Source organism: Melospiza georgiana, chromosome 3 (assembly GCF_028018845.1).
Source record: "Melospiza georgiana isolate bMelGeo1 chromosome 3, bMelGeo1.pri, whole genome shotgun sequence".
NCBI classification, from domain to species: Eukaryota; Metazoa; Chordata; class Aves; order Passeriformes; family Passerellidae; genus Melospiza; species Melospiza georgiana.
The window spans coordinates 77,621,934-77,640,033 of NC_080432.1; the positions used below are offsets into that span (position 1 = coordinate 77,621,934).

General features: G+C 39.3%; 1 protein-coding gene across 1 annotated transcript in view; it reads left to right on the forward strand.

Annotated features, from left to right (window-relative positions):
• The window catches only part of MCM9 (minichromosome maintenance 9 homologous recombination repair factor), a 46,804-nt gene extending 30,519 nt beyond the window's left edge, over positions 1 to 16,285 (forward strand). Inside the window, exons 7-12 of the mRNA XM_058019714.1 lie at positions 2,819 to 2,993; positions 5,215 to 5,417; positions 6,457 to 6,660; positions 8,146 to 8,228; positions 11,953 to 12,098; positions 14,153 to 16,285. Coding sequence (XP_057875697.1) covers positions 2,819 to 2,993; positions 5,215 to 5,417; positions 6,457 to 6,660; positions 8,146 to 8,228; positions 11,953 to 12,098; positions 14,153 to 15,662 — 2,321 coding nt within the window. The 3' untranslated portion in view covers positions 15,663 to 16,285. The remainder of the gene's footprint in view (positions 1 to 2,818; positions 2,994 to 5,214; positions 5,418 to 6,456; positions 6,661 to 8,145; positions 8,229 to 11,952; positions 12,099 to 14,152) is intronic.
• Positions 16,286 to 18,100: the final 1,815 nt, after the last annotated feature.

Consider the following 18,100-nt stretch of genomic DNA (forward strand, 5'->3'; position numbering starts at 1 on the left):
GAGCTTATCTCTTTTCTTCTTATCTTATTATTTTTTTTTCTTTTTTTTTCCTTCTTTTTTTTTTTTCTGTGTGCATTGAAATCCAGGCAAGGGGGAAATCAGGAGGAAAGTTCTCACAACTAATCAGCTCTCCATTCATGACCAAGAGGACTCTACCTTAATTCGAAAACTGTTGCCTTGCAATGATTTTATTTAAACGACACAATTAAGTCCTAAGATGCAACTTTATTTCAATTGCTGGCATATATCTTATGGGACTGTGTTTATTCTGCTTACCACAATAACTTTTATTAAAATTTATAAGGTTTAGATTAATATATAGAAGAAGCATGTTTTGTCAGTGTATTGTATTTAAAGTTGTGACCCCTATGAGCTGAAGAAAGTAATTTCCTTTCAAAGTGTTCATCCTCTACAAGTTGTAAACAATGTAAGACCACATCCAGCTTGGAAAGTGCCCTAAGCTGAAAGTTGAGGCTGGAAGAATAGTACGGCAAAATGTCATTACTAAATTGGAACCATGGGTAGAACAGGGACAAAACGTAGTCTTTTGTCCATTCACTTTAGCCAAAATGTTAAAGAAGCACTGTATCTCAACAAGACAAAAAACTGCAACTAGAGCTCATTTTATAGTTTTATTTACCTTAGTTATTAAAGGGAAGACTCAGTAGTGTTTAAAAGAATCCTAAGTGGTTTTTTATATGCTAAGATTGTGCAGTATTGTATAAACAGCAACTGCAATGCTGGCAGCTTGGGAAGAGTGAAAAACTACTTTTAGTCCAGCACTCATGATGAAATTGTTCCCAACACCTCCCAGAACAAGCACTTTTGCTGTCAGAATGCACAAAACGAGTCTAATCAAGTAGGAAGGTGCATTAAGCTTTCAGCATCCCCTAAGAAGAATGTGAAAGAAAGCAGTGATTCACTTGCAGGCTAAACCATCTTGCCTGTGGGGCTCCACCATGTGTGCAGGAGCACTTTCAGTTTTGGGCCCATTTCAGCCCTTTGGGTTTTTGTTATGCTTTGTTTGTTGGGTTTTTATCTTCATGTTTCTGTACTGATTGTGCTGGGTGCTGGTGGCATCCTGGGTGCCAGGAGCACCCCCAGCTCAGGGCAGTGGGGCTGGGCACTGGTGCCAGGCTCGTGAGCCCAAGCCTGCCGCCCACAGCAGGGACCTCTTGGCCACTGGCAAGGGATATCCATGCTGGGATAGAGCACCGAGCTCTGTCTGGCTGGGATAGAGCCCCTGAGCACAGCGGCCTGGGATGGGAGGTGCCCCGGGGGGGACAGGCTGTCTGCAGGGCCCTGGGGGCTGCTGCTGGAGAGGCCACCCCAGAGGGGCTGTGCAGGGGGGCAAGCATGCCTGTCAGGAAGCCATCTCCTTCCTCTGTTTGTAGAAGGCTCATGTGCCCTGAAGTGCTACAAGACAGGACATTTTACCTGCACAGCAGCATTGCCGGGGAGAGGGCCCTGTGTGCAGTGCAGCAGGGGAGGCCATCTTGTGTGGCGGCAGGAGCCTGCAGCAGAGGCCATCTCATGGCTGCCATGCACAGAGTGACACTGCAGAGACAGCGACAGACACACAGCACTGCAGAGCCACTGATGTCCCTCAGGGCTCGGGGGGAGAGCAGAAAGTGCCCGTGGCTCTGGGGGTGCACGTTGTGTACCCTCACCACAGAATATTCAGAAATAAATGCGCAGCCAGGCTCTCGTACTGCCTGGTACTCTGTGTTTCTGTAACTCTGCAGTGTGATTGATTGCCCATGGTGTTCGGCACACAGTCCAGGAAAACTAAGAAAGATTGGACGTAGTGGAGCAGATTCCTTATTAGAATTTGAAGTACATATTATGTCATCAGGAAGCATTTAATTCCAGTAACTTTTTGCTGGTCATTTGCAAACAAATAGGTGCCGTGGTGGACCACACAGTTATAAGAACATCTTTGCAGCCTTGAGCCAAATGGTGAAACAGGGGGAATTCTTGTTCAGATTTTCCCATAGAATTCCAGGAGATTTTAGGCTGGTTGCAGCTTGTCAACTACTAGGATATTTTGGGCTGAACACTGGAATGGAAAAGAAGGGCTAAAGATAGAGAAGAAGCGGGGAAATAGGGAATAGAAGGATTGGAGGGAGCTGCACATACTTGCTAATGAGTGGCCATTTCCACAGTTATGCAGGGGTTTTGACTAGCTATCCACCCAGTGTTTTTTTATTTCTTCCTTTTCTTTTTTATTTCTTCCCCCATTTCATCCTTGGTCGTCTTTGGATTTTCATTTTTTCTTAATGCTTAGAGGAAACAAAAAACTCATAAAGAAATTTTATTTCCTTAGTTTAAAGAAAGAATTTGGCTCCACTTTCTGGGGCCATGAGCTAAATGACAATTGAAATAGTTTTTTTTTTCCAAGCTTTGCTTTGCAGCTCCAAAATTTCTGTCCATTTTAGTAGCTGATGTGGAGTAGGACCTGAATGGGTCTGTTCTGTAATTTTGCAATCTTTGCCCCAATTTTCATTATGATCTGTCAGATCTAGTCTTTGTATGCTAATTCCTTTTGTTCATTTAACAAAGTTCTAAAACAAGTCACAATCCAAGCATGGGAAGCTTAGCAGAATCTGCTCCACAGCTCCAGGCTAACCCACCTCAGCCCTAGTGGGATTGCTTGCTGGTAGCTCTAAAGTGAGTTAAATTACATGGTGGAAGTACATGATGGATCTTTCCTGCTGGTTTGCCCTCTGCCCAAGCCACTGTGCTGGGCCCCTTTCTTTCACTCAAATTTACTCCTGCATTTTAAGGGAGAGACTGACTGAAGTATTTGATTCTTCAGGTTTGACAGTGACTGCTGTGAAGGAATTTGGGGAGTGGAATTTGGAAGCTGGAGCACTGGTGCTTGCAGATGGAGGCCTGTGTTGCATTGATGAGTTCAACAGTATCAAGGAACATGACAGGACCAGTATCCATGAGGCAATGGAGCAACAAACCATCAGTGTTGCAAAGGCAGGGTAAGTGGCATGTTAGCACATGTGAGAAAACAACATGAGATTTTTCTCTTGTACTTACATGTTGGAGGGATGCTGATTAAACATATCTGTTCTCTTCATTGTATGCAATAGTTTTGTTGTCAACAATACTCCTAAACTGGCCAAGTCAGCATTTCATAGGACAGTGCCCTAGACCAGGGGCTGCAAGCAATCAGAATAAATACCTACCCTCTTCACTGCTGGGTTTTCAATCTACTGCTACAGGCCAGGGCACTTTTCTAAAAAGACTTTGCGTCTTTTTTCTTGCCCTTTGTTGCAAGTGGTTGAATAATCCTATGTGAAATGAGAAGCTTTGTGACTTTTTTTGTTGCAACTCAGAAAGTGGGGCTTTGTTTTTCCAAAATCACAAAATCACAGAGTCATTAAGTTTGGAAAAGACCTCAAAGTTCATCAACTCCAGCCTATGACTGATCACCACCTTGTCAACTAGACCATGGCACTAAGTGCAATGCCCAGTCAATTCTTGAGCACCTTCAGGGATGATGACTCCACCCCCTCACTGGGCAGCCTCTTTTTCAGTGAAGAAATTCTTCCTGATGTCCAACCTGAACCTCTCCTGGCACAGCTTGAGGCTATGTCCTCCTGTCCTGTAAAATCCGGCAATATTGCTTGGTAACCAAAGCCCATCAGGAGATTTCCAGGCTGCTGAATTTTGTAAACTGGGTATGGCATAACTATAAACTCCTGGTAACTTTAAGTTCCTCCCTTTCTTTTTTCAAAGTGGTGTGTGTTCAAATTTTTTATCTCCCCCACTACCCCCGCCCACCGCTTGGATCTTTGAGCTCATATTTCAATTTGTCAGTCATATGCAGCTCTTATTCAGGCCCAAATGATTTCCTGGCTGGTATTTCTGAAATCTCTGCTACTTAAAAGGCATCACCTTTTCCACATTCCTTCTCATCACCTTCCACTCAGCTCTTGCTCCAGTCACATCTTGGCTCCTCTAAGTGATCATATCCTTCCCTTATTGTGAGCATCTCCATCCTCTTCATCAGACAGCAGACAAATAATCACATAATATTCTGAGTTGAAAGGAACCCACAAGAATAATCAAATCCAATTCTTAAGTGAATGGCCTGTGTGGGGATTAAACCCACAACTTTGGTGTTTTTAGCACCCTGCTCTTACCAACTGAGCTAATCTCAGGGTCATGTTGCTCTCACCTGGGTAACTACCAGCCTTTGCCAGCTGGGCACAAATACTTGGGATCAATATGGTCCTGTATCCTTAGTGAGACAGGGACATATTTCAGCTGAGTTCCTTGTTGCAGTTGTTTGGATATGATAGACCCAAACACAGTTTGTTAACTTGCACATAGATGCCCAGTTGCTCACTTTTAAGGACTACATATAATGAGGATTTTTTTAATAGTAGCTTAGCACACATAGGTTAAGCACCTTGTTAATTTAGGACTTATTCTGGTGCATGGGAGAATAAGTTTTTTTTCCTGTTGGGTATAAGCCAGTGGAAGATCTGTGGTCCTTCCTCCCAGTTACAGAAGAACTTTGGACGTGAGGCAGCAGTTACTCAGGAGCTGGCTAGAAATAGCTCAGTGACAAACCAAAGTTAGAATGCTTCTGCTGCTGCCTTACCCAAAAGGAGTGCATTTGGACTACTGGAGTAAAAATAATCTCTCCCCACATCTACAAGCACATGCTAGGACATCATGGTTAAGAGTGGAAAATGGCTGTTTCGGTTGGTATGGCTGCCATCACTGCTAACTTGGATTCATATTCTTGTTTATACACAGGAACAAAACATACATTCATGTCACATTTTATTTTGCTGTCTTAAAATATGAATTAAGCAAAAGTGTTGCTTTCCAGCATTCAAAAGTGTTAGTATATTGTACAATCCTGCAATGCAATATTTATTTCTGAAAAGTAGTGTTGGTTTTCACTATTTAAGGATCTAGCTGTACACAGAGATTATTTGTGGCAATGTTGGTTGGTGCCTTTTGGTATCCAGATCACTGTCTGTCTAGTTGCTATTCTCTGACTGAAAAGTGCTGTACATATAATAAATATTAATACAATAATTGTGTACATTGTTTAGCTCTTATGGTCTTTCAAGATAAGATGGGCTCTTTATAGGATAAAACCACAAAAGTTTTTAAAAGCTTTGGAATCCTTTTCCCTCTCCAATTTAATTCAACCATAATGTTCACCATACCTTTCTCTAGCTTGGTGTGCAAGCTTAGCACGAGGACAACCATCCTGGCAGCAACAAACCCTAAAGGCCATTATGACCCCAATGAGTCTGTCTCTGTCAACATAGCTCTTGGCAGTCCCCTGCTGAGCAGATTTGACCTGGTTTTAGTATTGTTAGATACAAAGAATGAGGAATGGGACCACATAATTTCATCCTTCATCTTGCAAAATAAAGGTAAGAGTAGTCTTTTTAAATCAGAAGGCTGGGTTGGGGTTTTTGTGGAGTGGGTGTTTTTTTTTTTTTGGTTGGTTGGTTTCTGGTTTTGTTGCTTGTTTGTTTGGAGGTTTTTTTGTCTGTTTTTTAAATTTTTCTCCATTTTTTAGTTTGCTATTCTTGAATCTTTCAAATTAATCAGTGTTTTTATTTTTGTCATGGTGGTTTTCTGCTGTATGGTTGCTCTTCAAGTAGATCACTAATTAATTAAGAGGGGTGAGCTGAGAACCCTCTACTTTTACTCTGGGATCATTTAGAAGAGATTTCAGCCCAGGCTGCTCAGTAAGTGGATTGTTTCCATCTCAGATCTTTACGGTGTTTGATCTGCAGGTCCTACATGCCTTGCAATTGTACTATTAATCAGAAACTTGATTCAGGCAGAATAGCTCAGAGATGCATGTGCTTCAGGGCTCAAAGAATGAGCAATACCATTCCCCATGTGGAGCTTTGTGCTCTGAAATGAGGGAAGGCAGTGTGATTTGATTCTGACCAGCCCCTTCCCCATCCACATCATGGAACATGGCTTCAGTCCCCTTTACAGAAGAAGTGGTTAGAGGGAGCTTCTTCAGCTAGCTTCCTTTCCTTTCCAAAATGTTTCCCTACAAAAAATGTTCAGAATATGGCAGGTAGCTCTTGGCTCCAACAGAGTAGGTAAAACAGCCAGAGGATGTGCATACACTCATGTAGCATCTTTCATTTTAAGGAGCTCCTGAGCACTTGGCACTGCCTGTACCATCTGGTGGGCAGTGAGGCTGACAGCAGTTCTCTAGAAATTACTGGAAGCTTTACTGTGGGTTTTGATAGGGGAGGGATTGGGTGGTGTGTAAAATTCTGCACTGGAATCTGACCAAGTCCTTGAGGACTGGTGTACAGACAGCCAGCCAGTGTGCCCCAGAAAGACAGTAATGTATTTTTCATAGTCAGCTGTCTAGCAGGAGTTCTTAGGAAGAAGTTTGATGCCTGTTGTTATAGAATTACTGACAAGAGTGTTGTAATGCAGGCTGCCCAAGCAAATCAGAGAAGCTGTGGAGCATGGAAAGGATGAAGACCTACTTCTGCCTTATAAAAAGCATTCAGCCAAAATTGTCTGATGAGAGCAACCTGATCCTTGTTCGCTACTATCAGATGCAGCGTCAGAGCGACTGCAGGAACGCTGCCCGCACCACCATCCGCCTGCTGGAGAGCCTGATACGCCTTGCAGAAGGTAAGGCCTTGGCATTTCTATTTTTAGGCTAACAATTAACCTTTATGAGAGGAATAGAACAGTATAATTATAGCCAGTAAGCAGAGCAGCAGCTTTTCCGTGGAGGTAGGGAGAGGTGATTCTTGTATGATTTTGTTTTATCCTCCACATCTAAAGAACCTCAGGGTTGGAGATTTTGAGTGTGAGAAAGGATGTTTCATTTAGACTGTCAAAACCAGTTTTAATTTTGACATTCTCATGTATATAATAAATATTAAAACCTCTGGAAGAAGTCACATTCAAGAGAAAAATCTCAGAAATTATGTGTCTTTATGAGAGGGAATCTCAGGATTTACTTGGTTCTATTTGAGGCAAATATTTGCTTCGGCTCTGAAATTAATATAACAAAATAAGCATTTTTTATAAGTATTAATAATCCTGAAATTAATATCACATAAAAGATAACATATTTTTTGTTTCCTGAAGTATTGCTTGTCAAGCCCATATTTTGCCATACAATTCAAAAATTTCCAACTCTGAGTTCAAGTCATATTTCATTTATAAAAAATGAATTGGAAGGAAGCCATAAGTCTGCTTATTTTATTTTGTAAAATGGTTTCATTTTATAAAATGGCATCTCAATATTTTCAGGATGAATTTAAAAGGATGTTTATTTTGTATAGCAAGCATAAATGGAAGTGTAGCGCCTCCTACCTTAGATATTTTTGTTTTGTTCTCTATTTTGAGGGAAATACATTCTCCATTAAAGTAAAAGACATTCCTAATTTTTCAAGATTCACATGTAATTTTCCCATTCAGTGTTTCTTCCCTTCTTATCAGTTCATGAGATTGGGGCTTTTAGTAGGATTTTGTTCTTTCAAAGTATTATTTAGATGGTATTAATTAACCTGTCTGTTTCTATTGCTGAATAAGAACTGAGTGTGCTTCCATGGCCAATTAGGAAAAAGGCTTCATGTGGTCAATTATTTGCATTATAAATCTTTACAAAAATCACTTTTATTCTGCTTAAGGAAGAAAGAGAATGAAGAAAAAAATAAAGCTATTGTAGAGAAAAGCATTTTAAATAATACCAAATCTCTGACACAGACCAGGTAGAGGAATAAATTTTTTTCTGACCTGCGATGAAAGTTTGACCTTATTTTTCACTCTATGGTGATCACATACGCCTATGTTGATAAGGTTGTTTCATATCACACCTGTTGTGATATCCAGCCCTTTACATTTTTTAACTGCAGAATTTTAAGCATCTTTATTCTGTCACTGTAACTGCAATTTGAAAATTATACCCCATTGTTCACTAGAAAAATAAATCCTTCCAGTTTCTGTTGAAACTGACATTGAAATCAAAATCGTTGTATTTAAGTTATGCCCATGCATGAGTGTTTGAGGGCTGAAGAAATTTGAATATCTTGTTCCTTGTAGTAAAAAAAACCAAAAAATTGTTTTTTGACTTTGGTAACACTTGCACCCATTTATGTTTGATAGCTCATGCCCGCTTGATGTTTAGGGATACTGTGACTTTGGAAGATGCTGTAACTGTAGTGTCAGTGATGGAATCTTCTATGCAGGTAAGGTTTCCCGAAGACATTGCCATTGCTGCAATACCACGTTTAAGGGATTGAGTTTTACATGTAGACATGTGCCAGCTCCCTTCTTCTCTTTGGAAAGGATTCTATGGATTCATGCAAAGTAGGCAATCAGAGACCTTGACAAGTCTTTTTTAGTTCATCTTGATTGTTAAAATCCTTAAACAGAGATTATACTGAAAAATCTGGGTTAGGATAAGGGCCTGCTACCCTTTTTCTAGGCTATGCAGTCTAAGTGAAGTTTTGGCACACTGTTGGCTTTTGGTTCTAAAGACATTTTAAAGACATTTTGAGGCAGAAATTGTGTATATATCACTGTGTTTAATAGCCTCTGATAGGTTTTACTCCATGATCTTATATAGTCACTCATTAATTAGGTATGAGACAACCAAATCATTCTTTGGAGCAAGTTCAACAGTTTCCTAGACTTACAATTTATTTTGCCATTAAATAATTTTAAACTATTTTGGTAATAGTAAAACTCAGAACACTTAGAAGACAAATTTTATTCTTAGAAACCTTAAAATTCCAAAATTTTGGTTGGTCTGTAAATCATGGATTCCAGTTATCACATGGATTTATATAATGTTTCTATGCAAAAGGGCATTGAAAAAATGTAAAGGGTTAGATTTTAGTTTACTGCAATATTGTTATTAGGATGTTGAAAAAGCAGCACATTTAGAATTAGTAAAAGAAACATGAATCTGAAGAAGGGTTTTTTTTAGTAGAAATATGGAAAATGATGTGGAGACTATTACTTCAGACAGAATATTTTTAAAATAAATAAATCTTCAGGCTTTGGAGTAGGACAAAAATTACCATAAGCAGATTATCCAAAGTTTTATATATGGGGGTTTTTAGCATATCTGAAATGTTTGTGTTTGGCTCTGTCAGAGATGGTGTTCTCCTCTGCTCAGCTGACTGATCCAAAATGGCATTTCCTATATTCCTCTATAGGTTGATTTGAATATTTTCAAATTAAAACAGTTTTACAGAGCGCCTGTTAGTTCGATAGGCCAGAAAGACCTTTGTGGAAGTTGATATTCTCCTTTTTTTGAGACAAAGCTCTTCAGGATAGATGCACAAGTCATGGCAGGTAGGCACTTGTGATCTCCCCTTTCCTTTCAGTGAGGGTTGAGAGATAATTGCAGTTTGTGCCACAGATAATCTATTGCACAACATTGCAAATGGAATTTATCTCAAAAATACTACAGGGCCTGACCTTATTAAGTAGGAAAATTATTTCACTGTCTGCTGCACTTCATCTTGCACTGTTTTGAAGAACTCAGCTTTTCAATGACAGCACTGCATCAAAGTTAAAATATGAAGCTGTTGAAACTGCAGAAGATACCACATTAGTCTTCATTAGCTGTAATTAAACCTGTAATTAACTGGATGGAAAATTGATGGGACAGTGGTTTCAAATTAATATGGTTTTGAATATAAGAACTCTGCAATACTGATTTTTTTTTTTTTTGGTAACAGATCAAAAAGTGAAACTTATGTATATAATAATAATAATAATGAATGTATCCCCTGTGTGTCTCTCTACCTGATCAGGACAGGTAAATGTAAAAGAATTGTTTCAACTGTGGGTCACTGATTCATTTTTATACTGTCTTGCCCTCGAGGGCTGCAGGTTGACCTGGGCAGGTTGAACCCACTGCATGGTGTAACAAGTTTTTGTCTAATAAGAGTCAGTGAGAAATTTGCCTGAATTATGACTGCAGAAGACTACCTGGCAGTATTTGGTATGCTTACCATCTTTGCTCCGCTCTTAGCTTCTTAAGAGCAAGTAGGCAAACATGTTCATTTTTGCTAGGAAAATGCAAATTTGAGATTTGCTATTTAAGGTCAGATTTTGCTTTCCTTCTGATAAGTATGAAAAATCACTCAAGTAGTTTATTTTTGAAGGAAATTGTTTATTTGTTTTATTAAAAAAATATAGAAGTAGCATGCAAAATTTATTTTCAGAAACAGATTCCTCCTCTGGAAAAAAAAACCCACAACATTTTGTACAGATGCATCCTTTGTTTGTTGATTAATTGTCAGTCTCTAGAATGAAGTTGTAAATGAGGAAGTGCCAGTGTCATTCTGGAAAGACTGGCTGCCACCTTTTAGCTCAGCAAACTCTCTCTTTGCCACTGTCCTTGCAACTTCTACAATAAGTCATGTTCTTGCCAGTATAAAATTGAAGTTCACAATTCTTCTGTGACTGGGTATTTCTTGTGAGCTCTCTTGGGAAGGAAGACTATCACATTTTTATCATCAACCAAATTCATTGGAGTTTTTTGTTTTGTTTTGCCCTCTAATTCACCTTGATATTTCTCTTTCCTACTTTGTTTTTGTGAGCATATTCCAAACCCCCCGGCTTGCTCGTTTCTTTGCCTCATTTTCTATTGCTGGCATCATGTCCCTCCTTCTCTTGGTCATGTTTCCATCTTTGGTTTATTCTCTTTCCAATCCCTTTCCTTTTACTCCTTTTTATAATTTGTCTTTCCATCCCTAGGCATTTTACACCTTTCCACTAACTTTTCTTGCAATGCTTTCTCTGTTTAAGATCCTCTGCCCTCAGTTTTCAGTGGTTTTGTCATATGGTTTCCTTCCTCTACTCAAAATCATATCTCAGAATCTTAGAGGGGCAGGTATCTCAGAGACATGAGCTGCAGCACAGGAATTAAACTTCACAGATGTCTTCAGTTCACTTAGAAGTTCACATGCACACACAGTATTTAAAAGAAGCTCCTTGTGATGGGCAAGCAAAGGACTGAAATGTCAGTGGGGGCAACACATTTTTGTAGCCCATGGCTGTATACCTCAGGATATACCACCATGCAGTCTTCTTTTTTTCCATTGGGTCCCTAGGTCATGTTGACAGTACTCAGTCTGAAAGCAACTATCTTTTGTCAGTGTTTTGCTCAATGTTTTGTTTATTACCTACTGAGCTTTATAGATTAGACAGGAATGGTAAATGCTAACTACTCTGTGGCAAAATAGAGGGTTTGTGGTGTGAGGTGTTTTATTTCAGAGAGCAATTAACTACAGAGCTATTCTAGATTATTTGTTGTGGAACAAATCACTGAGCAGATGCTCTTTTCCCAGTAAAAATGGACTTCATTTTTATAAGGTACAGCAAAAACTGTGCCAGATTAAAATCAACTACAATTCACTGGAATTATTCACAAATAGTAAGTTACTCTTAAGATGCTATTCAGAAATATTTCTGCCCAATAGTTTACACTGTGTCGACAAGTCTTAATATCCAGGTCTTTTCCTTTAAGAAATCAGGAAAACCTAATTAAAACGTCTAGCAGTCAGAACTTCTTCCGTTAAAAAAATTCCTCACATGGGCACAATTTTTACAAGATATTTGGAAAATATCTTCAATCTTAATTTTCATTTTCAGTCATTATGTTCTCAAGCTTTAGGTGGACTTCCCATTCCATGCGTCAATAGAAATAAACAAGTTTGACTAAACTGCAGGCTTGATCATGTAATTGCTTTATGTTTATGACAATTTTGACCATGTGATCAGATGTAATAGGATTATTTGTGTGGATACAGTTAGCAAATATTTGCTACCTTAAGCTTTAAAAAATCTAAGGGAGAATTTCAGATAACATGTCTCTGTTGTTTAAATTTGGTGTTTAATAATAAAGGTAGTTTCCTATTTTTTTTTTTTTTTTTTATCTCCTTGGTGCCATAGGGGGGTGCACTTCTTGGAGGCATCAATGCCTTACACACTTCATTTCCAGAAAATCCAATGGAGCAGTACCGAACACAGTGTGAAATCATACTGGAGCGGCTGGAGCTGAGAGATCTTCTGCACAAAGAGCTGCAAAGACTTGACAGGTTGTAGTACACAAAATAGCAAACTAATTCAGAAGGGAAACAGAATTTGTTTCACAATATTATCTGCAAGGGACTCCTTTACAGGACATGGATAATCAGGGAGATTGTTTTAAAATGCATTCAGAGATCATCACAAGATCACTTTTGCCTCTGGGTTATAGAATTTACAAATATTTTAATGATTTCCCAACTCATATCTCAATATTATGCTCAGATAAGTTTCAAAAGTGCTTCTTAGAGTCAAAATACTAGAATATGTAGCTGAGCAAATAATTTTATACAACTTTTTCTACTTGTTTGGTAAAATACAGCAGATCTGCTTCATGATTTTTTAATCCACCTTTTTTATTGGTCTTGTCAGGATCCTTCCCTTTCTGTTAATGGAAAATGTAAGCCTGAATCAAATTTCTGTTCTTTTGGGTGATTTCTCTATTTTACGTGCTGTACTTTTCACTGTTGCATCTCTGTTTTTCAGCTCACTGCAATAACCTTTGGGAAACCTATTTCTTGGTATTAATAGAAAACTTTTAATGAAAACTTTTCAATTTTAACCTCAGAGAAAAACCCTAGAAGTGGAAGGAAATAAAACTAAAATCAAACAAAAACCCCACATTTTCTTCCTCAAATGAGATTAAGCTTTAAAGAAACTTGTTTTTCCTTTCTGTTAAAGGAAGATAAAATATTAATTTTGTTAAAATTAATGGAAACAGCTGGGAGAATTCACTTTGAATATTTTTGAGACTTATTTTGTAAATTATAGTAATGATGTGTTAAATAACCACAGAGTCAACAGAAACAGATGAAAGCAAGATATCTTCAACAGACAGACAAAAGTTAGTTTTAAAACAGAGATAATTCATAGGGGTCATAGAAATGCAGGATGGGATGAGAGATCAAATGCAAAGAGAGGATCAAGGCTGTGTTTGACCTTCCTGGCAGGAGCTCTCATTATCTGCTCTGAAGCTTTCTAATGATGAGGATTTTCTGTTGCCATTCTGTAGTCTCTTCCATGACAGCTCCACCCAGTGCCCATAAAGGTTTTCCGAATATCCCACCAAATGGCCTCTGCTGCAAATTAAGCTCATTTCTTCTTCTCTCTCTTAAACAGGGAGTGTTAAATTAATGTCCTCTTTAAAACAACCCATTCTGTATTGCAAGATTTATTCCATGCATTCCCCCCTAACTATATTTCAATAAAACAACCATGCATCATATATCTCATCCCTTCCTGGTGAGTCATATAGTTTCTGCCACCTCCCATTTAAAAATTTAAGAATATACATGTTAGTAAACAATTATAGTAATTATTCTAAACATGTCTATACATGTTATATCTCTCCCAGAGCAAAGAAACTGTTTAGCAAAAACCAGATTGCTGTCTGCCTTGGAAAATACGTGTTTAGGTACAATAAATGGAACATCAGCTATTCTGAGATTGGAGGAAACCCTCACTCAAGCACCTCTGTTGTTTTGGAGGGCTTTGATAATGCTGATAGCCACAGACAGTGATAATTAAGATTTATAAGTGATTTGAGATGCTTTCATTCTATCATGTTTTTGCCATGTTGAGTATACAGTGATTATGAGAGAAACCCAAAAACAACCACTGTTCCAAGTAATACCCAAGTTTTCCATTCCAATAACTCATGTGAGACGTTACCTGGCTCAGGATAAGATTTCATTAGAAGATAGACTTACAGAATGTGTAAAACCTGTAAGGGACTCTAGCAATGATTCTAAGTTTTTGTGCCATTTTTATTTTTTTCTGTTTGGTTTCCCAAGGAAATGTAGTTTAGGCTTAGGTTGCTTTCTCTGTCCATCTGCCTGCCTTCTACTGGGGACACGAAATTCTGCCACTTACTGTCAAAGGTGCTGAAAGATCACAGACTGCAACACCAGCTTTCAGAGCTGTATGTGAAACTTAATAATATATTTTGTGACCTACATTATTTGTAGCTTTCCACCAGTCATGCATATTATTTATCACTAATGCAATGAAAAAAAAAAAAAAGAAGAAAATTAATTTACTATTTTGGGTTTTTTCCATTGTGTAGATTGCAAAGGGAAAATTCATGCCAGCAGCAGCCTGAAGAAACAAATTTCAGTACTACCACAAGGTGCTCAAATGAGGATGCATTTGGGCAGTCAAAGGAAAAGTGTCAGTCAGAACCTTCAAGTCAAGAAGGAGATAAGTCTGGGCCACAGACACCTTTGCTCGAAGGCAGCAGTGAAGGGAATATTCATCTAGAACCCTTGTGCAACCCAGCACATGCTAGTAACAAAAATACAAGCAGCCTGGCATGGTTTGACAGCATGGAAGATAACAGCATTGATGCTGAAGAAAATTCTCAGGGGAAGTGTCATGTGCCCAAGATATCTCCAAATAATTTGGCTTCAAAAACTTCAAGTTCAGAAGAAAGCACTGCTTCAATACCAAGGAAGCAAAATGGAATAAGAGAGTCACCAGCAGCTGTGAATCTGCATGCTCCTCTGAACCAAAAGGACAAAGTTTCCAAGTTAAGGAGGAAAAGGACTGAAGAACACAACTGTTCTTCCTCAGAAGATAATATTGCAGAGCCTGCACCAAGTGCTAGTGTGCAGGATTCAGTAATTAGACAACATGCTTCTAGAAGCTGGAAGAGGCTGCACAGGGAGAAGTCATATGGATTCTTTACAAGTACCCAGGACCCTGAGGCAAAGGCCCTTCCTTCTGTATTACCTGCCTCTGGCCTGGCAGATCTCTCAAGTGATGCAGATTCTGTGCTAGGAGAAGAGAACAGCACATCAGTAGCAGCAAAAAGCACAGCAGTTTCCACAAGAAAAAGAAATAAAGATCAAGTAGTGAAGGAAACAAAGGTCGTGAGTTCCCATGAGCAAGAAAGTGAAAGTCCCCCAGCTGCTAAACTAGCTAAATTTTCTTTCAGACCAAGGACAAAGCTTGGTCATTCTTCAGAGAAGACAAATGAAGAATTTTCTCATTTACCAAGTGAGACTATTTTTAAGCCAGGAAAGCACCTCCAGGGAGAGCAGCTTCCAGAAGAATGCTGCCCACCTGAGAAAAGCAAGATAACATTGACTGGCTTAGGAAAATGTAGTTTGGAAAAAGGATCAATTGATAATAAAGGGGTAGAAGAGCAGCAGAGCCGGGCCTTAGGGACAGAGACCAGAGCAAGTGCAGCAATATGCTCTGATGTCAGTTTTGATGCTGTGCCACCTCCACCCACTGAGAAGAAAGGGGAGGCAGAGGAGAAGCTGGGTGCTCCAAGCACAGGGAAGGTGCGCTCCAGCACATTAGCTAAGCTCTCCACCTTCTCCTTTGTATCACGTCCTGAGGCAAAATCAGAAACCTCACCTGCTGTTAAGAATGACACCAGCAAGGAAAACCACAGCTCACGGCTGCAGGTGCACATGAGCAATCCTAGCAAAAGGAAGAGTTTTGCATTTGGAAATTCTAGTACAGCCAGCGTGGTCACAAAGACATCTCTCTTCTCCATAGCAGAGCTGGATGATGCTACATTAGATTTTGATTGGGATAAAGAGGTTAGGAAAAATCCAAGCACGTAACATTTCTATCCTCCCAATCATTTAACATGCAATTCTTCTGAATCTTCACCCTTCTATCACTTGTATCCATGGTTTTCAAATCATTTAATAGAACCATCCTGGGCCTGTGAACATCTTTCTTTAAGCCCATATACTTTACGTAAGCAAGAACTGTGTGTGCTGCAGGCCTAATTTGGCTTTTAGTTTTCTCAACTCTTCCCAAGGCTGTTTATCTCAATTCACTGTTTTGTTTAAACTGATGAACCCTAAAGACTTGTATAGCTATGTTCGTGTGTCCAGAGTGAGTGATCTTGCAGAGGAGCAGTCTTAATTGTCCTTCCAAGTGACTGTGCCACTTTAGAAAAATTATGGCACTCAACTATGTCGTTATATTTTGTTCATCTGTATGTGCAATTTGTCTCTGCATATTTGTCTCATAATGCCTCAGCATTACCAATATCATGATCTATTATCATGCTATGGTAAATGTTTCTTTATTATGAATATCATGACAACTTTGCTTCATCTTTGATTTGTCACACAGCTGATGTTGAAAACACAGATTGAGAGCTTTTGGTTTCTGATTTTTACTTTCAGTTTTAAATACACTGGTTTAGATATCTGTGTCTCTGTTCTGGATCATTTTATCAAAACTCATCTCTGTAATAAACACACAGTTCCCCACTGCAGAGACAATGAATTTCAGGTGATTGAATGGGAGTTGTCAGTAACCAGGGTAACTTTAATGCAGGCATTAAGCCCTGACAGATAAACTACACTTCAAACCTAGCAGCACAGTGAAGAGCTTCCCTAGTGTAGCTGGGTTCTGAGTCAGATAATGTTTACTTGGATATTTTAATTATTATTAGAGTTTTACTGCATCTGATCTGTAGTTTGTCTTCTGTAGCATGCTGCATCTTGTGCCATACATTTGTCTAAAGGGAAGTTAATCTACTAATGCATTCCACATTTACAGAGAAAGGTAAGCCTTAATTTTCTTCTAGTGACTTGCTTGGTGTGTTTCTTCTGTGTTTGAATTCTCCGCAGAATATTCTTGTTGTAACCTGCCAGGTAAACAGAGCATGGAGTGGTTGCTTACTGCACAGCAAATCCCTTGGGAGACTTGCTAGCAGAAAGTTCTGATTCTCTCTTGATTTGCTTAGAAGTAGTTCATTTGAAACCAAGTGAGTTAAAATACTGCAGAATTTAAGAGAACTGAGGGAGTGTGAGGCCCAAGTACATCAGAGTGGTACAGTGAAATTATGAGAACACTAAGGGTAGTGTTGGCTTACTGTTCAGAGTTCAGCAGGATGACACAAACATTGCTGTCCAGACTGATTGTGCGGTAGTTCTTCCACTGAAAATGGGCCATCGACCAAAACAAGTGGAATTCATCCACCTCCCTCCCAAAGCACAGAGCCACCCTATCATGTTCCTCCTCACTCCTATGCCAGGGTGAGGTTGATGTGCACCCATGACCAATTGCCCATGAGAGTCAGACTTATCCTATGGGCCACTGTGTCTGCCCTGAAAGAGGGATCAAGAATTCTGGACCCATGAACATTTGTGATGGTCTTCCTACTTGAACTTTTTGCATCAGCCGCTTGCATGGTGATCTCTTTTACAGTCAGAAATCCTCTTTCCTAATTTTCAGGTTTGATGGATGTTACTGGCTGGCCAGTGCAAAGCCAGAACATAGCTACTGTCTTTACTAGCCAAACTTCCAACCCTAAAAATGATATGTTTAAGCACATTAGGACAAGTTTGATAATGCCCCGGAGACTTTCCAGACTTTCTGGAAAGAGCATGGTTGGGTCACTCTCTGCCACTCAGACATGTTTTTTAGGCAGCTAAATCCAAACACAGACTGTAGAATTTAGGTAGAGTGAATTTCTCATTTTTGATAGTGTCTCACCGGTGATTAGTTTTTGTGGGATAATGTGCTAGATAGTGTATCAGTACAAAAGAAACTTTTCAGGCTCCCCTGATTAGAAGTAGTCAGCATACTACTTTAGGAAATGGAACTGTGATTCTTTACTGGGCAGAGGTTTTTGAGATTTCCCATTTAGAAGCAAAGAAAAGGAGGCACAGGGACATTCTACTGAGCTTGCAGAATGGCCCATCTTCTCCATACTGTTGGAGGAAAAGTACTGCTGCCTTTCCAAGCTGTCTGCAAACAGGTCCTATTCAACCAAGTGTGAGGGATAAGCTACCAAAGAATAAATTTGGAAAAGCAGATACTGCTGAGATTGTTCTTTACCAGACCAGTTGAAATACTACTGTTGTGATACTACTTCTGATTCCTAGCATGAATTCAGAACATCCAAGATAAATGAGGAGCTCACAATAATAAGCAAATTATACCTGCTGTTGATTTACTCCCTCACTGTTGCCATTGCTACAGAACCCATCAGTGCTTTGGCAAGGAACGTTGCTAACTTCTTTCCCTTTATAAACTA